The 23126-nt window shown below is 40.5% G+C and overlaps 2 protein-coding genes across 4 annotated transcripts in view; both read right to left on the bottom strand.

Annotated features, from left to right (window-relative positions):
* HUS1 (HUS1 checkpoint clamp component) overlaps positions 1 to 10940 on the bottom strand; it is a 29804-nt gene extending 18864 nt beyond the window's left edge. Inside the window, exons 1-4 of one of the 2 annotated variants that reach the window (XR_003436626.1) lie at positions 10725 to 10940; positions 9982 to 10109; positions 9705 to 9881; positions 1083 to 1190 (exon numbers count right to left, since the gene is read on the bottom strand). Coding sequence is in view for 1 of the 2 variants with exons in the window: in XM_027124163.1 (XP_026979964.1) it covers positions 1083 to 1190; positions 9705 to 9881; positions 9982 to 10109; positions 10725 to 10776 (465 nt within the window). In the remaining variant the exon portion in view is untranslated. The remainder of the gene's footprint in view (positions 1 to 1082; positions 1191 to 9704; positions 9882 to 9981; positions 10110 to 10724) is intronic. The other variant, XM_027124163.1, reaches the window with a different exon arrangement.
* Positions 10941 to 16273: 5333 nt separating this feature from the next.
* The window catches only part of SUN3 (Sad1 and UNC84 domain containing 3), a 40176-nt gene continuing 33323 nt past the window's right edge, over positions 16274 to 23126 (bottom strand). Inside the window, exons 9-10 of one of the 2 annotated variants that reach the window (XM_027124161.1) lie at positions 17574 to 17666; positions 16274 to 16584 (exon numbers count right to left, since the gene is read on the bottom strand). In XM_027124161.1, the coding sequence (XP_026979962.1) occupies positions 16465 to 16584; positions 17574 to 17666 (213 nt within the window). In that variant the 3' untranslated portion in view covers positions 16274 to 16464. The remainder of the gene's footprint in view (positions 16585 to 17573; positions 17667 to 23126) is intronic. The other variant, XM_027124162.1, reaches the window with a different exon arrangement.

Here is a 23126-nt window from a genome sequence, read left to right as displayed (position 1 = left end):
AAAAGAAAAACAAGTTTACAACTTCACTCACTCATGCCTGCCTCTGGTGACATCAGTGACCATGTCCCTGCAGGCATTCCCTGCTTCCAAGACTGCAGCCCTGCAGCCAAGATGCCCTCTGCACGTACCCCAGGGGACTAAGGCTCAGCACCGGGGGAGACCGTCCTCCAGGGGTTCACACCCAAGCTCAAGGTCTGCCTCCTACCCTGTGCAGAAACACTGGGGGCCAGTCTCTGCAGCAGTGCCCAGACTGGGTTGCAGCAGTACTTGGTACGATGCTGGCTTTTTCCCAGCAAAGATGTCTTCTAGCAAAAGCCAAGTAAATATTCCATTCACTGTATTTTCACGGTCTCTTCTTCAATACATCGTGAGCAAGAGTTTGACCCTTGGGCATCATCTTTACTTCCAGTGGCTCTGGGACTCCTGTCAGGAGAACTAAAGCAGGCTCTCCCACACACCCTGGGCATCACTCCTTACGAGACAAAGGAAAAAACCACGTTCTGTGAAACCCAAGCTGGTGCCTAGGACCGCTACTCCCGATAAATGCGATGGTCCTCCAAAATACTACCGTAGTTTTACTTAAGCATTATTGGGCAAGACTTTCTCTCTCCTAACTGTAAAGAATGGGGCATTCCTATTATGTAAAACGCTACTTTAGGATGTTTTATGTGAACAACTAAAGACAAATACTGCAATTTTTTTTTTTTTCTGGGAGTGTCCTTTAAAAATAACTATCTCTTGGGCTTCCCTGGTGGCGCAGTGGTTGAGAATCCGCCTGCCGATGCAGGGGACACGGGTTCGTGCCCCGGTCCGGGAAGATCCCACATGCCGCGGAGCGGCTGGGCCCATGAGCCATGGCCGCTGAGCCTGCGCATCCGGAGCCTGTGCTCCACAACGGGAGAGGCCGCAACAGTGAGAGGCCCGCATACCGCAAAAAAAAAAAAAAAAAAAAAAAGACTATCTCTTTTCAGGCACTATACAACTTTCAAATAAAACCTACGGCAAGACTTTATCTAAAGTCAGAGAATTCAAATCACACCATTTAATACGTGGTGAGTGACAGGACGCCAGGCATCACTCACGTCAGCGTCCGGGACCGTCGGTTCTTGTAAGTCCTTCCACAGTTTTCGAGGAATAACCTTTACAGGGATGTCATGTGTCACAACACGACTACTGCTTGACACGGATAACTGCCAACAGAAAAATTAAAAATTATTTGTATCATCCCGTCAACACTTAAAAAAAAGAACTGAAAGACTAAAAAAGTTGATACCAAATCTAAGTGGAATGTTCTCAATTCAACAAATATTTATGGTGTGCATATCCAGCTTGGGGTCCTGTTAGGAGCTGGGAAGTGTGGTGAACAAGAATAAGATAAGGTTCCCTCTGTTCCAGAGGTACAGGTGGGTAAGGAAGGAAACACAAACTATACAAGCTGGGTGCACTACATATAATCACTACAGATTTGAAGAAAGCAAAACAGCAACCAGGTGAGCGTGTGAGGAGGGTCTTAGAGTGGGAAGTCAGGAAAAGCTTCTCCGAGAGGTGACGTTTCAGATAGGACCAGAACAAGGATGAGCTGTCAGTCATGGGAAAATAGAGACGAGGGGGACAGTGTTCTCCCAGGCAGGGAGAAGAGCAGTGTAAAGTCGTGAAGCACAAGTGACTTGCTATGCAGAAGGGACCAAGAGACTGTTCTGTGTGCACAGGACACTCGTGTGCTGCTGGAAGGATAAAACTCGACCTGTCTATGTGCATGGGCTCCTCTGAGACTCCACAGCCCAACATATTCTGCACTTTAAGAAAGAAAAGCATGATATGTTACTCTCTTACTTTTCCCTAAGTAACTTTAGAACCACACCACACTTATACTGTGAGGTGAAATACAGATTAGCTCTGAGAACTGCGTGACTGCAAAGAGCTGAGAAAAAGGAAGAAAGGTTGAGGAAGAGAGTGATCAAGACAGTGGAGGAGCAGCATGCGGGCTCGCCACCTCCCACAGATGCATCAGAACTACATCCACATGCAGAACGGTGCTCACAGGACACCTACTGAAACCTGGCAGAAGACCTCAGGCTTCAGAAAGGGCGAGAAAACCTCCACGCAACTGGGTAGGACAAAAGAGAAAAGAACAAAACAGAGAGGGGAATTGGGATGGGGCCTGCACCCCAGGGAGGGAGCTGTGAAAGAGGAAAGGTGCCCACACCCTGGATGTCCCCTCACAGGCAGGGAGATCAGCCTGGACAGAGGGGGAGCTGTAGAACCTTGGAGGAGAATCCAGCAACCAGTTTACAGAAGGCAGAATGGAGAGAGACCTGCACACACGGGAGATGCCACCACCCTGCACTGCCCAGCCTGAGACACGTGTCTGCTGGGGTGGGTGGGGGCTGGGTGCTGAAGCGCAGGCTTCGGAGCTCAGACCCAGGGAGAGGACTGGGGTGGGCTGCCTGAAGGGGCTGGAGTGTGGTGTGGCCATGACCAAGGGCGTACCTGGGCCCACCAGAGAGGCAACGTGCCACTGTTGGAGGACGTGTGAAGGGAGGGGCGGGGCCGCCACAGGAGCTTCCTTCCACGTGCACACGCACTTTCAGGCAACACAACACCACCTATATGAGTCCCTGGGGCGGGCGTGAGCCACCGCTGCCGCTGAGAGTGTCAGGAGTGGGCGCCAGCTGCCACTGCCATCGCAGGCTCCAGGAGCACGTGCAAACCGCTGCAGGCTCTGGGAAGACACATGAGCTTCTGTTGTGGGCTCTGGGTGGGCAGGTGCCAGCCGCCACCACCGCTGAGAACTCCAGGAGGGGGCACCAGCTGCCCTCACTGCTGCGGCTCCGGGAACATGCAAAAGCCGCCGCATCTGCACACTCCCCATCAAGGGGGTAGTGGCCAACACGTGCTGAGGAGCGGCAAAAGGCATCCATACTAAAGGCAGCCCTCACACCAAAAATATTAAACCTACACAAGCTACACAGGGACACTCCCGCATATAAATAGCCTTCTAAGACCACAGTTGGTAACTGTTTCTCCTAAGCTCAGAGAAAGAGAAATACAAATAAAATGAAGAAGCTGAGGAACCACTCCCAGTTAAAAGACCAAGAGAGAATTCCCCAAAGGAACAAACAATGAAACAGACTTCTTCAGTCTAACAGAGAAAAAGTTCAAAAAGGTGGTGATGATAATAGTGAAGGTATTAAGAAAGGCTTTTGACAGAAGTGCAGACAGAGTACTGTAAAAAAGAACTAGAGACAACAAGGAGGAGCCAAGAAAAATTACAAAATTAATTTGCCGAGATGAAAGCTGAGCTCAAGGCAACGAATAACAGAATGAACAACATAGAAGAATGAACAAGTGAGCTGGAAGACAGAATAATGGAAATCACTCAATCACAACAGACAGAAAGCCAAAAGAAAAAAAAAAATGAAAGCAAGATAAGAGATCTATGGGATAATATAAAGCATGCCAATCAATGCATAATACAGATTCCAGAAGGAGAAGAAAGAAAAGTGGATCAAAAATGTTTTGAAGAAATTATGGCTGAAAGCTTCCCAAACCTAAAGAAGGAAACATATATCCAGGTACAGGAAGTACAGAGGGTCCCAAGTAAGGTGAACCCAAACAGACGTGCACCAAGACACAATTAAAATGGCAAAAGTTGGGCTTCCCTGGTGGCACAGTGGTTGAGAGTCCACCTGCCGATGCAAGGGACACGGGTTCGTGCCCCGGTCTGGGAGGATCCCACATGCCGCATAGCAGCTGGGCCCGTGAGCCATGGCCGCTGAGCCTGCGCATCTGGAGCCTGTGCTCTGCAACGGGAGAGGCCACAACTGAGAGGCCCGCGTACTGCAAAAAAAAAAAAAAAAAAAACTGGCAAAAGTTAAAGAGAGGATTCTAAAGACAGAAAGAGAAAAACAAGGAGTTAATTACAAGGGAACCCCCGTAAGGCTATCAGCTGATTTCACTATGGAAATGTCGCAGGCCAGAAGGGAGTGGCAAAATATATTCAAAGTCTTGAAAGGGAAAAAAATCTGCAACCTAGAATATTCTACCCAGCAAGATTATCATTTAGAATAGGAGGAGAAAATATTTCTCAGACAAGCAAAATCTAAAAGAATACAGTGTTACTAAACCTAGCCTAAAAGAAATATTGAAAGGTCTTCTCTAAATAGAAAAGAAGCAACAAGCTATAGGAAAGAGGGAATAACAAATGGAAAGTAAATCACTTAAGCCAACATACAAATTAAAAAGAAAAAAAAATTTTTAAATCTATCTGTGAAAGTGATGATAACCACAACAAACTAAAAGAATAAACATGAAGATGTAAAGACATCAAATTCATAAAACGTAGGGGAGGAGAATTAGAAAATGTAGATTTTTTTTTAAATGTGTTTGAGCCTACAATGACTATCAGTCTAAAGCAAGTAGATATAGAAAGGGGTTAACATACTTGAAAAACAGGGTAACCACAAACCAACAACATACGATAGATTCACAAAAACCAAAAAGAACAGAACACAAGCATAAAATAAAAGGAATCAAACCACAAAAAGAAAAACAAGAAGAGAAATAAAGGAACAAAGAAGAAACATAAAATCAATTGGAAAACAAGGTTTAAAATGGCAGTAAATACATATTTATCAATAATTTCCTCAAATGTCAATGGACTAAATGCTCCAATCAAAAGACAGAGTGGCGGACTGGATAAAAAAGAGCCTGCAATATGTTGCCTACAAGAGACCCACTTCAGGGACTTCCCTGGCAGTCCAGTGGTTAAGGCTCTGTGCTGCCACTACAGGGCACAGGTTCGATCCCTGGTTAGGAACTAAAATCCTGCACACAGCACGGCATGGTGTGGCCAAAAAAAAACACTAGAGACCCACTTCAGGGCAAAAGAAACACAAAGATTGAAAGTGAGGGAATGGAAAAAGATACTTCATGGAAACGGAATTGACAAGAAAGTAGCAGTTGCACCACTCGTATCAGACAAAACAGACTTTAAAACAAAGGCCATAAAGAAGGATAAATAAGGACAGTATATAATGATAAAAGGATCAATACAAGAGGAGGACTTTATACTCGTCAACATATATGCAACTAATATCAGAGCACCCAAATACATAAAACAAATACTAACAAACATAAAGGAAGAAACTGATAGGAATACAATAATAGTAGGAGACTTTAACACCTGACTTGCATCAGTGGACAGCTCTTTGAGACAGAAAATCAATAAGGCAACAGAGATCCTAAATGATACAACAGAACAGCTACACTTAATTGTTGTTTTGGGGACATTACATTAAAAATAAAAGAAAACACATTCTTTTCAAGTGCACATGGAACATTCTTTAGGACTGACAACATACTAGGGCACAAAACAAACCTCAACAAATTTAAGAGTACAGACATTATTTCAAGCATCTTTTCTGACCACAATGGCATGAAAATAGAAATCAACCACAGCAAAAGAAATGAGAAAAAAACAATTACATGGAGACTAAACAACATGCTACTACGAGACCAATGGGTCAAGAAGGAAATCAAGAATGAAATTTAAAAGTACCTTGTGACAAATGACAATGAAAACGCAACCATACAAAATCTAAGGATGCAGCAAAAGCAGTTCTTGGAAGTTCATAGCAATACAGGCCTTCCTCAAAAAAACAAGAGAAATCTCAAATAAACAACCTAACCTACTGCCTAGAAGAATCAAAAAAAGACCACCACCTAAAGTCAGCAGAAGGAAGGAAATAATAAAGATCACAGGGGAAATAAATAAAATAGAGAGTAAAAAAATAGAAAAAATCAATAAAGCCAAGAGCTGGTTCTTTGAAAGGGTAAACAAAATTGACAAACATCTGGCCAGGATCACCAAGAAGAAAAGAGAGAGAAACCAAACAAAATAAGAAATGAAAAAGGAGAACTATCAACTGATACTGCAGAAAAAAACATAAGAGACTGCTATGAACAATTATATTTGAACAAATTGGACAACCTAGAGGAAATGGACAAGTTTCGGGAAACATACAGCCCACCAAAAGTCAAATCAAGAAGAAATCGATAATTTGAACAGACTGATCACTAGAAGTGAAATAAAATCTGTAATAAAAAAAAAAATTCCCTACAAACAAAAGTCAAGGACCAGATGGCTTCACAGGCAAATTCTACAAAACATAAAAGAAGAACTTTTACAGATCCTTCTCAAACTCTTCCAAAAGACTGAAGAGGAGGGAACACTCCCAAAGACATTATATTAAGCCACCATTGACCCAATACCAAAACCAGACAAAGATACCAGCAAAAATGAAAATTACAGGCCAATATCTTTGATGAACACAGATGCAAAAATTCTCAACAAAATATTAGCAAACCGAATCCAATAACATGTAAAAAAATCAGACACCATGACCAAGTGGGATTCATCCCAAGTTAACAAGAATGGTTCAACATACGCAAACTGATGTTATACACCACATCAACAAAAGAAAAGACTGGGACTTCCCTGGCGGTCCAGTGGTTAAGACTACATGCTTCCACTGTAGGGGCATGGGTTTGATCCTGGTCAGGGAACTAAGTACCACATGCCACACAGCACAGCCAAAAAATAAAAAAAATTTAAAAATTTAAAAAATTTAAAAAAGAACAAAAGAAAAGACAAAAACCACATGATCATCTCAATGGATGCAGAAAAAGCATCTGACAAAATTCAACATCCATTCATAATAAAAACTCTTACCAAAGTGGGTATAGAGGGAACATACCTCAACATAACAAAAGCTATTTATGACACACCCATAGCCAATATAGTAACAATGAAAAGCTGAAAGCCTATCCACTAAAATATGGATAAATACAAGGATGCCCACTCTCACCACTTCTATTCAACATATTACTGGAAGTGTTAGCCACAGCAATCAAACAAGAAAAAGAAATAAAAGGCATCCAAATTGGAAGGGAAAAGGCAAAACTGTCATTATATGTAGATGACATGATGCTACACATAGAAAATCCTAAAGACTTGACACAAAAACTACTAGAACTGATAAATGAATTCAGCAAGGTAGCAGGATACAAGATTAACATACAGAAATCTGTTGCATTTCTTTACACTAACAATGAAATATCAGAAAGAGAAAGTAAAAAAGCAAAAAAACTTTTAAAATTGCATCAAAGAAAAATACAATAAAATACTTAGGAATAAACCTTACCAAGGAGGTGAAAGACTTACATGCTGAGAACTATGAAACATTAATAAAGGTAATTAAAGATGATTCAAAGAAATGGAAAGATTTCTCATGCTCTTGGATTGGAAGAATTAATATTGTTAAAATGGCCATACTAAGCAAAGCAATCTACAGATTTAATGCAATCCCTATCAAATTACCCATGACATTTTTCACAGAACTAGAATAAATAACCCTAAAATTCATATGGAACCATAAAAGACCCAGAATTCCCAAAGCAATCCTGAGGAAGAAGAATGAAACAGGAGGCATAACCCTCCCAGACTTCAGACAATACTACAAAGCTACAGTAATCAAAACAGCATGGTACTGACACAAAAAAACAGCCATATGGATCAATGGAACAGAACAGAGAGCCCAAAAATAAACCCACACACCTAGAGTCAATTAATCTTTGCAACAAAGGAGGCAAGAATATACCATGGGAAAAAGACAGCTCCTTCAGCAAGTGGTGCTGGGAAACTTGGACAGCTGCATGTAAATCAATGAAGTTAGAACACACCCTCACAGCATACACAAAAATAAACTCAAAATGGCTTAAAGACTTAGAAGTAAGACATTGACACCATAAAACTCCTAGGAAAGAGCATATGCAAAACATTCTCCGACATAAATCATAGCAACATTTTCTTAGGTCAGTCTCCCAAGGCAATAGAAATAGAAACAAAAACAAACAAATGGGATCTAATCAAACTTACAAGCTTTTGCACAGCAAAGGAAACCATAAATAAAACCAAAAGACAACCCACAGAATAGGATAAAATATATGCAAATGATGTGACCGACAAGGGATTAATTTTCAAAATATACTACAATGAGCTACCACCTCACACTAGTCAGAACGGCCATAATTTAAAAATCTACAAATAACAAATGCTGGAGAGGGTAGGGAGAAAAGGGAACCCTCCTCTACTGTTGGTGGGAATGTAAGTTTTGGTACAGCTACTATGGAGAACAGTATGGAGGTTCCTCACAATACTAAAAATAGAATTACCATATGACCCAGCAATCCCACTGCCGAAAATATATCCAGACAAAACTATAATCCAAAAAGATGCATGCACCTATATGTTCATAGCAGCACTATTTACAATAGCCAGGACATGGAAACAACCTAAATGTCCATCGACAGATGAATGGATAAAGAACACGTGGTATATATAAACATACAATGCTATAATACTCGGCCATAAAAAAAGAATGAAATAATGCCATTGCAGCAGCATGGATGGACCTAGAGATTATCATACTAAGTGACTGAAGTCAGAAAGAGGAAGACAAATACCATATGGTATCACTTATATGTGGAATCTAAAACATAACACAAATGAACCTACCTTCAAAACAGAAACAGACTCACAGACATAGAGAACAGGCTTGTGGTTGCCAAGGGGGAGAGTGGGTGGGGTAGGGATGGACTGGGAGTTTGGGGTTAGCAGATGTCAACTATTACACACAGAATGCATAAACAACAAGGTCCTACTGTATAGCACAGGGAACCATATTCAATACCCTGAGATAAACCATAGTGGAAAAGAATATTAAAAAAAAAGAACGCATACATATGTATAACTGAGTCACTTTGCTGTACAGCAGAAATTAACACAACATTGTAAATCAACTATACTTCAATTAAAAAAAAAAGTTGAGAAATCCTCTTCCATAAAGAGCATTAAACTGAATACAACACTCACCCGAAAAATAAAGTCCACAAATCACAAGGAGGAGAGGTGCCAGGATGAGGGAAGGCCAGGGAGGAGGCAGCACTGGCGCTAAAGGAAGTTAAGGCTTCAAAGAGTAAGAGGAGAGACTCCAAGGAGAAGACCCAGCATCCCCAAAGCCTGGGAGTTGGGAAAGAACGGGACACACCTGGGGAACCACTCAGAGGGCAGGTGTTTGCAATTTGGCTCTACAATGGGTTGGGCCACACGTCAAGGGCTTCGGACAGTAAGTTGGAAAAGTGAACTTCATTCTGTGAGCAGTGACAGCCTGTGGGGTACATGTGTCCTGAAGAGAGCTGCGCGTTGGATTCATCTGGTAGTAGCGTGGAAGAAAGATGTATTCCTCGAGAACCAGAGGTCATTTTAAAGGTGTCAGCAACAGAGGCGTGGGATAGGGGAGGGACACACAAATGCTTCAAAAGTGAAAATGGAGAGAAACCATGGTTTCTAGACTAGGTGACAAAACCAGTAAAAGAAATGGAGATGCTGGGATTACGCAGATAGAGAAGAAAGACGCAGAAGTGTTATTTCATAGGAAAAGGAGTATCCTCGTTGAATATTATGGGATCATAATGCTATTTAAACATGAGGAGGACATGACTCCAAGGGAAAACAAATACTGACGTGCAGATCTTTCATTTTAATAAAACCAATTAGCTTTCCACATACTGTTAGAAAGCCTAGGCTTATAACTACTTTTGAATCCTCTGGGAAGTTTCAGAAACGCTCCCGTCGTACTCACCAGCTCTATAGAAACTGTGAGGCAGGGAAAGTGTTTATTAGTCAGCTTGATCTTCAAGACTCGGGCATTCTGGGCAGTTTTCAAGGCTCGAGATAAATTTTCCGATGTTAGCTCTAAATAAATCGCATTGTTTTCTGCGGAGACACCTTCCATTTGAAATTCGCTGAAGAAGTTCTCCTAAGGGAAGAAAAAGGGGGGACATCTGTGCTCTTTCCGGCGGCATTCGTGGCGGGCGAGGGTGGGGACGGTTTGCAGGCCTCAGAGAGCCTCCGCTCACCTGCTCCAGTTCACACCACATGCTCACCCCTCCATTGGCCACCTTGTCAGAGAGGATGAAATTCAACTTATCCGGGCTGATACGCAGAGTGCAGGTTTTGGCAAGCTTGGCTATCATGTTACTAACTCCTACAGCGAAGGATTCGAGTAAGGAATTACTAAGAAGCACGCCAAGTATCCCAGACGCTAACTTAGCTCGCAGAAATCCCAGTTCGGCCCGACGAGCTTGCCGGTGGGAAAATCACGTTTACGCTGGTACCCACCGGGAAGCCTTTAATGCCGCTGAGGTCACGCCAGCCTCCCACCAACCCTGCGCCGTTCACATCACCAGCCATCAGGGCTGGAATAAGGAAACCGCGATATTCGGAAGTGAACTGGCGCCTACCGGCCGCCTTCAGCCCTCCCACGTCCACTCGGGGCCGCCGGGTGCTGCAGGGATCGGGGCAGGGCCAGGCGCCGCAGGGGGCGGGGGAACCAACGGGGCCGGGCTGTGAAGGGCGGTCTGCGCCAGATAAAGGTGTCCGTGCCGCCAGCGGCCGGGTTAAGAAAAGACACGAGATAGGACTCAATCTGCAGGAACAACCCTCGGCACCTGCGCCCGCCCCATCCTCCAGCGGCCCGCCAGCCCAGCGCGCCCCCATCCTCCTCGCGGGGCCCCGGCCGCTTGCACTGCCCCTTCCGGGCCTCCCGCCCTCCCCTCTGCCCTCCTCCCCGCCGCCCTGGGCCGACGCGGCCCCCACTCACGCGTGAAGTTGTTCAGACAGGCCGCATCCACGAGCTTAGCCCGAAACTTCATGGCGGGACGCAGCCCGTGCGGGGCGCCCGTAGGCGGCCGACTCCAGGGACCCCAGCCTTACGCTGCCCGCCAGAAACGCCACCGCTGGCCTGGGTTCCGCCTGGCTCAGCCTGACGCCAGCCGCTGAGGGGAGGAGGGCTTTCGGGTCGCGCCCCTGGGTGACGCGACCTCTGCCGGAAGTGACGCGTCCTCCGCCCGCAGGTACCGGAAGTGGTTCTGACGATTTGAAGTTTGACCTACGTGATCCCTATTTCCAATTCTTTTTTACAACATGAGAAATAAAATCAATCCCTTGTTTATAAAGTATTGAGTAGAGTTACCGCTTAAATACACACCTCTCTGGGGTAGGGGGGTTTTAGAACCTCCCTCGGCTCAGACGTTCGCACTAGTACCCCAGCGGTGCGGGACCACGTTGGATGATGCTGTGAAATTGTTTCAAATTTAAACTTTTAAACTGTGCAAAACGCAGGATGTTTAAAGAACACTGATGTTAAGTGGTAATTTTGTAGTCTTATCTCAAGATGAACTTCACTAGAGCCTGTTAAAAAAATCGCACAGCAGAGGGGCTTTCCTGGTGGCGCAGTGGTTAAGAATCCGCCTGCCAATGCAGGGGCCATGGGTTCGAGCCCTAGTCCGAGAAGATCCCACATGCCATAGGGCAACTAAGCCCGTGCATCACAACTACTGAGCCTGCGCTCTAGAGCCTGCGAGCCACAACTACTGAGCCCACGCACCTGGAGCCCATTGCGCTGCAACTACTGAGCCCGCGTGCCACAACTACTGAAGCCCCCACGCCTAGAGCTGGTGCTCCGCAACAAGAGAAGCCACCACAGTGAGAAGCCTCCATGCAGCAAGAAAGACCCAACACAGCCACAAATTAATTAATTAATTTTAAAAAATCTCACAGCACAAATGATATAAATAATGTGGTAGAATTTTGAAAAACAAAATGAGAAATAGAACAATTGTCTCCAACTTGGTTTTTCAGAGACAAGATTGTCCCTGTTAAGAATGTTTTATTTTTAATGTGCTTTGCAAATAGAAACCTACAACCTTGTTTTCATCTTGGTGTATAGAATCAAGATATGATAAACAGTAATAACAGATCCTTTTAAAAGTGCAAAATACGAAAATTATAAGCAGTTCTGCCTATTTTAAGACTATAGCACAAGGTAGACTCCAATCTACATTGTTACAAGTGTTTGCCAAGCCAAACGTGATTAATGTCACATTTAAATTTTTTAGTAACAAAACATGCTTTTTAGTACTTCACAAGTTAATTTTAAAATAGATAAATCATTAAATGAGGTGGTTGCTATGGAGGTCATGAATATGATTAAATGCTAAGTAAGCTTTGTAAACAATGTTTCATAATATATTGATATTTACTTCAAATCACTTATTTTTTTGCCATAAAATAAAAAACCCGATTTGTTTAGTCATAACAACATCAATGGTGTTGGGTGTTGTGGGGAAAATTGTCTAACCATGGATGATAAGTTGTTTTGTTCAAGAGGAAAAAAATTAAAGCTCTTTGGCAATATTAACCAAAAAAAAAAAAAGATTTTTTTTAAACTTCCTAAGAAGATACGTCAGTATACATTCTGCACAAAGGCCCAAATAATATAGGGAATTTTGACCCAACAAATATAAAATTAAGTTGAAATGATCTTTTCTTGAAAGATAATAGGAATCTTATGTTTTCTTGCAGTTTTCCTAAATAGGTTTGGCAAATTAATAATTCAGGCTAAGCCTGTCGTTAGGACTCAAGTGCTATTGTTACTTGGTTCCCATTCTTGAAAGAGTAGCAAAGATTGGTGGTCCAGAAACTAGATAATAGTCTTTGGTACAGGGAGAATTGGCAAGCTTAAAGCATTTGAAATGATTATAAATGTATTTGGATCAATTTTACCAAAGTAAACTAATTTATATTTTGATATCTCTCTAATTATAGGTATTAGTTGATAATCAATACATACTTAATGAACTGAGTTGAATTTCATTACACTAATGAGGCTGTGTCTTGCTTCAATCTTTTGGACCTTTTTGCTGTGGTTTGCTCTGTGCCATACCATCTCTCAGAGAGGCATGCCATCCTGGATCCATCTTTATTTATGAAGGTCATAATCCATACGATAATATGATTATAAATCAATAAAAATGGACTTTTTGCATGCTTCTTAGAAAAAATAATTCAATAATTTCAGTATTGATAATTAAATATATTGACACTACTTCCTTACATTTCTTCCAAACGTTTTGAAGGCAAGGAATGAGGTCACCAGAGCTCTCTAGAAGCCTGTGTGGTACTGAGTTTTCTAATGCAATGTGTAGTCATATTGTTGTCTGTCTAGCTAATACATAGTTTTCTAATGTATATGATTATAAGATCCGGGGAGCAGTGTTGATGTTATTCATTATGTTTGTTTATTGTGCAAGGAAATGCCCTCACCTTGAAAACGGAAATACAATGAGTGAAGCATACAAAACATCAGTCAGGGTGTGGAGCTGGAAGTAAGGAACTAACCTTTTTATAGCTGCAGAGATGGTAAACTCCACCTAGATAAGTATCATGCATTTAGTAGCTGTCACCCAAAGCTGCATCTGCCAGTGTCTGTCAGGTGCCTGCTTCCCCCTGCAGTCCCAGGGGAAGGCTATTTGCAGTCCTATTGTTACCAGTTAATGTTGGAAAAATTACCCAAGGGGAAAGATACTGGCATAGCTCAGAGATTCTACATCAGTCCTGATGGGCAATATTTGTCTTTTTTTTTTCTTTTACATGGGAAAACTGTAAAATGAGGGAAAGCATACTGCAGGGGTGGCATGAGTGAATCTCTTTTGAGAATTATACTAGTTTAAGGGTGGGTTTTACTTAAACAATTCTTCAAAGACTCTTGTCATCTTTTAGATGTTAAAGGAAAAATACTTCAATACATTTCATAATTTTAAAAAATTGACATCTGTGGAGCCTGTTAGAAGTGTCAGGTACAGTGCTTGGGGCTCGTGCTCCGAGGAGGGGGCTCCTCCACCCAGGAGGGGGAAGACAGACGTTTGTTGGGTGACTCTGTGTTTCGTTTTGATGTAGTAGAACTTTTTTTTTTCTTTTGTGACTCCTGAAGTCTGAGTCATATTCAGAAAGGTGTTCCTCTATCCAATGCCATACGGGAGTTTTCCAAGTTTTCTTCTTATATTTTTATTTTTTTTTATGTTTTTTTTACACCTGTAAATCTTTTCCCATATTGGGAATTCATCATGTTTCAAACGGAGAAGTATGGATGCAATGTTCTTTTCTTAATGAGGAGATAATTGTTCCAAGCCATTTGTTTTTTCCCATCCCTTTTGAGATGCCATCTTTATCATACATACTATGTTCCAACATAGATATTAATCTATTTCTGAATATCAGAAACAGAATTTTTTGTTTGTTCCATTGGTCTGTCAATGTTCCAGTGTCACACAGTTTAAATTATTTATATCTATGTCATTAATAATTCTGGGACACCAATTCCAATGTGTGGGGCTTTTTCCCCCACCCCAAGAAATTCTCCAAGACCAGCTGGGTGTCCTATGATTCAAGTCTGACACTACCTACCTGGAGATAGCATCAGACCCCACAGGTCCCACAAGACTGCCCCCCCCATTCAGATGACAGTCACAGTCCAGATGTCATCTGTGCTTCTGATCAACTGGCTGTAAATTGGGGTACCATGATCCCCTCCTTGGATTTGAATGTTTTGCCAGAGCCACTCACAGAACTCAAGAGAATCATTACTAGTTACATTACTTACTAGTTACAAGAGAAACATTTTACTCACTGGTTTATTGTAAAAGGATATAACTCGGGAACAGCCAAATGGAAGCAATGAATAGAGCAAGGCATGATGAAGGGGCTCAAAGCTTCCCTACTGCCTCAGAGCTGGCCATTGTTCCCTAATCTCCATGGGTTCACCAAACCGGAAGCTCTCCAAACCCCATCCTTTTGGATTTTTATGAAGGTGTCTTACATAAGCGTGATTGGTTTGATTTAATCACTGGCCTTTGGCATTTGATTCAGCATCCAGCTCCTCTCCTGTCCCCAGATGTCGAGGGTTGAGACTGAAATTTCCAACTCTCTAATCAGTGGTTGGTTCTCCTGGCAACCAGCCCCCATCCTTCCCCAAAGTCACCTCACTGACACAACAAAGACACCTTGATCACTCTTATGCTCAGGAAATTCCAAGGGTTTTAGGAGCTCTGCACCATAAACTGGGGAGAAAAACAAATGTATATTTCTTACTGTAAATCACAGTATAACAGTCTTAGAGCTATTTCCCTTTGTTGATTGTCTTAATTTCAGGGGTTTCCTAGCTTCTCACTAAGTTTATATTTCCATGGAAACTTTAGAGTCAGTTTGGTTGAAAACACAACCCTTTGGTTTCTTATGCATATGTGTTTTAATCTTTTTAAACCTTTCTAAAACTGAAAATGTCAAACATATATACATGTAGGCAGAATAGTATTAAGTGAAACCTTGTGGACCAACACCTGACTGCAATGATCATTTCATGACCAATCTTTTTCATTGATCCTCCCACCCATTTCCTCCTATATTATTTTGAAACATATCCCAGGTATATCATTTCATTTGTAAATTTTAAAACATATATTATAAATCTAAGTGATAAGAATTCTTTGTTGTAACAAAATCATAATACCATAATAACCTATTGTTTTTAAAAACAATTCCTTAATATTCCATAATTGTCTCGTAAATACCATACTTTTTTTCTGGCTTTTAATTGAGATCAAATTGAGTTTGTAGATCAATTTAGAGAAAACTGACTTCTTGACAGTGAAGTTTTTGCATCCACAGATGAGTTATGTCTTTCCATTTATTGAAGTCTTTTTTTCATTATCCACTTCTCTTTCATTGGCTCTTCATACAGTTTAATTCTTTCATTTGATTTTTTTAAATCTTTGTTGTGGCGTTTGTAAATTATATCCTCTTACTGGTTGTGGTTTGCATTTATGAATGATTTTGATTTATATATGATAATTTTGTCTCCATCTGTGTTTGTAATGTATTTTTTAATCGAATTTATTGCATTTCAAGGAATTCATCAAGTCATCTGCAAATTAGTCATGGTCGGACTTCCTCACTAATTTTTACCTCTAATTTTATTAGCTTCTCTAATTGCGCTGACAGTGTATCCAGATCAGTGTTAAATAACAGTTTTAACAGCAAACATCCATTCCCGGTATGGATGAATAATAAATGAAGGCAAAGATGCTATTATGTGAAAGACTGTTGAAAAATACCATCTTCTTCTAAATGCAAACTCATTTTTCAGTGCTTCAACAACATGATTCATCCTCAGAAGCTACACTAACATGGGACCTCCCTGGCGGTCCAGTGGTTAAGACTCTGAGCTTCCTCTGCAGGGGGTGTGGGTTTGATCCCTGGTTGGGGAGCTAAGATCCCACATGCCCTGTGGCTAAAAATTTTTAAAAAACACAGTAATACAGAGAGATTGAATTTACTTTTTTATTTTTTTATTAGTAAAATTCATTCACTTTTTACTGGCAGGTAGGAACCACTTGGAGGTTTCTTTCTCACTTCTGATTTTTGATTCCTATAGGTGTGGTGTAAACTAAGGGAATCACTTGAATATTTTGGACATGTGGTCATGGGCTTCTGCACCAGTTCTTCTAGGTGTCATCTCTTGGGGTGCCATGAACCCTGAATCTATATAAACAAGTATACTTCGGGTGTCCCCAATTGCTAAGGATTTTAAGTTTCATACATAATAAGAATTCAGGAACTTCATGCTGAAAATACAGAAAAGATTGAAATTAATGTCTTATAAAATAAACCTTCTCAAAGAACCCTGAGTCATGCTGATGTAATAAAAAATTAAAACACTGTCTTTCCTTCTAAGTCAAGTGCTTTCAAGTACCAGTCTAATGGATGATGTAATGAGCTACTGTAAGTAAAGAGCTCATAAAAAGGCAAATACAGGGGAGGGAGATAACATGGTGGTCTATACTTCGAGGCCTCTCACTGCCTTGTCCAGCCTCCATGGTGCTCCTTGTTGGCTGCCCCAGGGAGGGATGTGGGTAAACAACTGAATGTGAAACTCTACAAGTACGTTCATTTCTGACACATATACTGCTTTCAGCTTAGATTTTCTCACCATTGGCCGAGAAGTGTAGTAACACACTTGTTTTTACATGGTTTGAGATGCCTTCTGCATCTCTTCATTACTTCCTGTGACTAATGAGAAATGATTAAATATATTTCATATGCCTTAATGACTTTCAAGGGTTTCTAAGTTACCAGTTGGTATTCTTTCCCCATTGAGTTAGGGTGAGAAGTGTTACTTATATTATTTGGTATTAAATATTTATTCTCTCCAAGTTCCTCTCTGCCCCCAACCATCTCATTTTGTACCATCATCATCCCCATCCCTTTTACGGAAGGAAGATGATAGTGACCATCACACCTAATCTTATCAAGGGAATCTAATAAGTAAGATAAGGATGAGAAAGAGAATATATATATATATATATATATATATAAAAGTGATAGCAAATGATGACGAATTTGGCTTAGAAATAAATTTTATATTTGCCTATTTTTTGCATTAAAACTTATGTACATGATTGGAGCTAAGAATTTAAATTCAGACAAGCTTTGCTTATCGCATACTTTTGTCAGAATTATTCTCACACACACCACTTTGCATCAAGCAATCCCAACAAATCCCTCCCTGGGATGGAGTCACTGATACCCTATCTTTTCCCAAGGGTCTCATTACCTGGAGCGCAAATGTTTGAACGGTGGTTCCTGTTTTATTATATATAAACTGACCTAGGAAAATTTCTTCTCCTTCACATTGTTTCGAGACGCCCTGTAAAGAAAACAACAGACACAGAGGTTGTAATGAATGGGTGTTCAGTTACAGTAAACGGAGGCAAGTGTCTGTTCAAGTAGCAACTATTCTCCAGACATCTTTGGGTGTCCTCCGGGGCACAGCGCTATGCTAGCTGCCAGTACTGCCCTATAAACCCAAAAGGTGTTTAACTCTGGTGGGGGAGCCCTTAGGCAAGAAACAGGCTAATCAAAGGGCCGAATAGATTCAGATAGAGAGATAAAGAGGTGAGAAAGAGAGATGACAGAGCAAATTCCAAAATTGACTTTGGCCTCATAAATGTATTTGCTATACTTTGAATAAAATAAACACCAAATGAGTCCCCATATTGACCCAATATGCGTGAAACTTAACCAGTTTGCCAAACTTTGATCACACAAATAGCTCCATCCAAAAAGTAAGCTTTTGTTAATTTGTGTATGCAATTACCCTTGTGCTTTTGACCTTCCTTCTCTAACCTTTATTTATTTTTTTCCACTATCAAATATTTTTTTTCTTATTAGTCATCCATTTAATACACATCAGTGTATACATGTCAATCCCAATTGCCCAATTCATCACACCACCACCCCCACCCCACTGACGCTTTCCCCCCTTGGTGTCCATATGTTTTTCCTCTACTTCTGTGTCTCAATTTCTGCTTGGCAAACTGGTTCATCTGTACCATTTCTAGGTTCCACATATATGCGTTAATATATGATATGTGTTTTTCTCTTTCTGACTTAATTCACTCTGTATGACAGTCCCCAGATCCATCCACATCTCTACAAGTGACCCACTTTCGTTCCTTTTTATGGCTGAGTAATATTCCATTGTATATATGTACCACACTTCTTTATCCATTCGTCTGTTGATGGGCATTTAGGTTGACTCCATGACCTGGCTATTGTAAATAGTGCTGCAATGAACATTGGGGTGCATGTGTCTTTTTGAATTATGGTTTTCTCAGGTTATATGCACAGTAGTGGGATTGCTGGGACATACGGTAATTCTATTTTTAATTCTTTAAGGAACCTCCGTACTGTTCTCCATAGTGGCTGTATCAATTTACATTCCCACCAACAGTGCAAGAGGGTTGCTGTTTCTTCGCACCCTCTCCAGCACCTGTTGCTTCTAGATTTTCTGATGCTGCCCATTCTAACTGGTGTGAGGTGATACCTCATTGTAGTTTTGATTTGCATTTCTCTAATAATTAGTGATGTTGAGCAGCTTTTCATGTGCTTCTTGGCCATCTGTATGTCTTCTTTGGAGAAATGTCTATTTAGGTCCTCTGCCCATTTTTGGATTGGGTTGTTTATTTTTTTAATATTGAGCCATATGACCTGTTTATATATTTTGGAGATTAATCCTTTGTCCGATGATTCATTTGCAAATATTTTCTCCCATTCTGAGGATTGTCTTTTCGTCTTGTTTATGGTTTCCTTTGCTATGCAAAAGCTTTGAAGTTTCATTAGGTCCCATTTGTTTATTTCTGTTTTTATTCCCATTACTCTAGGAGGTGGATCAAAAAATATCTTGCTGTGATTTACCTCAAAGAGTGTTCTTCCTACTCTAAGAGTTTTATGGTGTCCAGTCTTACATTTAGGTATCTAATCCATTTTGAGTTTATTTTTGTGTATGGTGTTAGGGAGTGTTCTAATTTCATTCTTTTACATGTAGCTGTCCAGTTTTCCCAGCACCACTTATTGGAAAGACTGTCTTTTCTACATTGTATATCCTTGCCTCCTTTGTCATAGATTAGTTGACCATAGGTACGTGGGTTTATCTCTGGGCTTTCTGTCCTGTTCCATTGATCTATATTTCTGTTTTTGTACCAGTACCATATTGTCTTGATTACTGTAGCTTTGTAGTATAGTCTGAAGTCAGGGAGCCTGATTCCTCCAGCTCCATTTTTGTCCCTCAAGACCGCTTTGGCTATTCAGGGTCTTTTGTGTCTCCATACAAATTTTAAGACATTTTGTTCCAGTTCTGTAAAAAAATGCCATTGGTAATTTGATAGGGATTGCATTGAATCTGCAGATTGCTTTCTGTAGTACAGTCATTTTCACAGTATTGATTCTTCCAACCCAAGAACATGGTATATCTCTCCATCTCTTGGTATCATCTTTAATTTCTTTCATCAGTGTCTTATAGTTTTCTGCATACAGGTCTTTTGTCTCCTTAGGTAGGTTTATTCCTAGGTATTTTTTTCTTTTTGTTGCAATGTTAAATTGGAGAGTCCTTAATTTCTCTTTCAGATTTTTCATCATTAGTATATAGAACTGCAAGAGATTTCTGTGCATTAATTTTGTATCCTGCAGCAATGCCGAATTCATTGATTAGCTCTAGTAGTTTTCTGTTGGCATCTTTAGGATTCTCTATGTATGGTATCATGTCATCTGCAAACAGTGACAGTTTTACTTCTTCTTTTCCAAATTGTATTCCTTTTATTTCTTTTTCTTCTCTGATTGCTGTGTCTAGGACTACCAAAACTATGTTGAATAATATTGGTGAGAGGGGACATCCTTGCCTTGTTCCTGATCTTAGATGAAATGCTTTCAGTTTTTCACCATTGAGAATGACGTTTGCTGTGGGTTTGTCATATATGGCCTTTATTATTTTGAAGTACCTTCCCTCTATGCCCACTTTCTGGAGAGTTTTTTTTTATAAATGGTTGTTGAATTTGTCAAAAGCTTTTTCTGCATCTATTGACATGATCATATGGTTTTTATTCTTCAGTTTGTTAATACGGTGTATCACATTGATTGCATATATTGAAGAATCCTTGCATCTCTGGGATAAATTCCACTTGATCATGGTGTATGCTCTTTTTAATGTGTGGTTGGATTCTGTTTGCTTGTATTTTGTTGAGGATTTTTGCATCTATATTCATCAGTGATATTGGTCTGTAATTTTCTTTTTTTGTAGTATCTTTGTCTGGTTTTGGTATCAGGGTGATGGTGGCCTCATAGAATGAGTTTGGGAGTGTTCCTTCCTCTGCAGTTTTTTGGAAGAGTTTGAGAAGGATGGGTGTTAGCTCTTCTCTAAATGTTTGACAGAATTCACCTGTGTAGCCATCTGATCCTGGACTTTGGTTTGTTGGAAGATTTTTAATCACAGTTTCAATTTCATTACTTGTGATTGGTCTGTTCATATTTTCTATTTCTTCCTGGTTCAGTCTTGGAAGGTTATACCTTTCTAAGAATTTGTCCATTTCTTCCAGGTTGTCCATTTTATTGGCATAGAGTTGCTTGTAGTAGTCTCTTAGAATGCTTTGTATTTCTGTGGTGTCTGTTGTAACTTCTCCTTTTTCATTTCTAATTTTATTGATTTGAGTCTCCTCCCTCTTTTTCTTGATGAGTCTGGCTAATGGTTTATCAATTTTGCTTATCTTCTCAAAGAACCAGCTTTTAGTTTTATTGATCTTTGCTATTGTTTTCTTTGTTTCTATTTCATTTATTTCTGCTCTGATCCTTATGATTTATTTCCTTCTGCTAACTTTGAATTTTGTTTGTTCTTCTTTCTCTAGTTCCTCTAGGTGTAAGGTTAGATTGTTTATTTGAGATTTTTTTTGTTTCTTGAGATCAGCTTGTATAGCTATAAACTTCCCTCTTAGAAAGGTTTTTGCTGCATCCCATAGGTTTTGGATCATCATGTTTTCATTGTCATTTGTCTCTAGGTATTTTTTGATTTCCTCTTTGATTTCTTCAGTGATCTCTTGGTTATTTAGTAATGTATTGTTTAGCCTCCATGTGTTTGTGGGTTTTTTTTGTTGTTGTTGTTTTTTGTTTTTGTGGTATGCGGGCCTCTCACTGCGGTGGCCTCTCCCGTTGTGGAGCACAGGCTCCGGACATGCAGGCTCGGTGGCCATGGCTCACGGGCCCAGCTGCTCTGTGGCATGTGGGATCTTCCCAGACCGGGGCACGAACTCGTGTCCCCTGCATCAGTAGGTGGACTCTCAACCACTGCACCACCAGGGAAGCCCTGTTTGTGTTTTTTACATTTTTTTCCCTGTAATTCATTTCTAATCTCATAGCATTGTGGACAGAAAAGATGCTTGATATGACTTCAATTTTCTTAAATTTACTGAGGCTTGATTTGTGACCCAAGATGTGATCTATCCTGGAGACTGTTTTGTGCACACTTGAGAAGAAACTGTAATCTGCTGTTTTCGGATGGAATGTCCTATAAATATAAATTAAATCTATCTGGTCTATTGTGTCATTTAAAGCTTCTGTTTCCTTACTTATTTTCATTTTGGATGATCTGTCCATTGGTGTAAGTGAGGTGTTAAAGTCCCCCACTATTATTGTGTTACTGTTGATTTCCTCTTTTATAGCTGTTAGCAGTGCCTTATGTATTGAGGTGCTCCTATGTTGGCTGCATACATATTTTTAATTGTCATATCTTCTTCTTGGATTGATACCTTGATCATTGTGTAGTGTCCTTCCTTGTCTCTTGTAACATTCTTTATTTTAAAGGCTATTTTATCTGATATGAGTATTGCTACTCCAGCTTTCTTTTGATTTCCATTTGCATGGAATATCTTTTTCCATCCACTCTCTTTCAGTCTGTATGTATCCCTAGGTCTGAAGTGGGTCTCTTGTAGACAGCATATATATGGGTCTTGTTTCTGTATCCATTCAGCAAGCCTGTGTCTCTTGGTTGGAGCATTTAATCCATTCATGTTTAAGGTAATTATCGATATGTATGTTCCTTTGACCATTTTCTTAATTGTTTTGGGTTTGTTTTTGTAGGTCCTTTTTTTCTCTTGTGTTTCCCACTTAGAGAAATTCCTTTAGCATTTGTTGTAGAGCTGGTTTGGTGGTGCTGAATTCTCTTAGTTTTTGCTTGTCTGTAAAGCTTTTGATTTCTCCATGGAATCTGAATGAGATCCTTGCCAGGTAGAGTACTCTTGGTTGTAAGTTCTTCCCTTTCATCACTTTAAGTATATCATGCCACTCCCTTCTGGCTTGTAGAGTTTCTGCTGAGAAATCAGCTGTTAACCTTATGGGAGTTCGCTTGTGTGTTATTTGCCATGTTTCCCTTGCTGCTTTCAATAATTTTTCTTTGTCTTTATTTTTTGCCAGTTTGATTACTATGTGTCTCGGCGTGTTTCTCCTTGGGTTTATCCTGTATGGGACTCACTGCGCTTCCTGGACTTGGGTGGCTATTTCCTTTCCTATGTTAGGGAAGTTTTTGGTTATAATCTCTTCAAATATTTTCTCTGGTCCTTTCTTGCTCTCTTCTCCTTCTGCGACCCCTATAATGCAAATGTCGTTGTGTTTAATGTTGTTCCAGAGGTCTCTTAGGCTGTCTTCATTTATTTTCATTCTTTTTTCTTTATTCTGTTCCACAGCAGTGAATTCCACCATTCTGCCTTCCAGGTCACTTATCCATTCTTCTGCCTCAGTTATTCTGCTATTGATTCCTTCTAGTGTAGTTTTCATTTCAGTTATT

The sequence above is a fragment of the Aethalodelphis obliquidens genome, unplaced genomic scaffold, assembly GCF_003676395.1.
Source record: "Aethalodelphis obliquidens isolate GAN/ISIS:26980383/991018 unplaced genomic scaffold, ASM367639v1 scaffold27, whole genome shotgun sequence".
NCBI lineage: Eukaryota > Metazoa > Chordata > Mammalia > Artiodactyla > Delphinidae > Aethalodelphis > Aethalodelphis obliquidens.
This window is presented reverse-complemented; position numbering and strand designations above follow the sequence as displayed.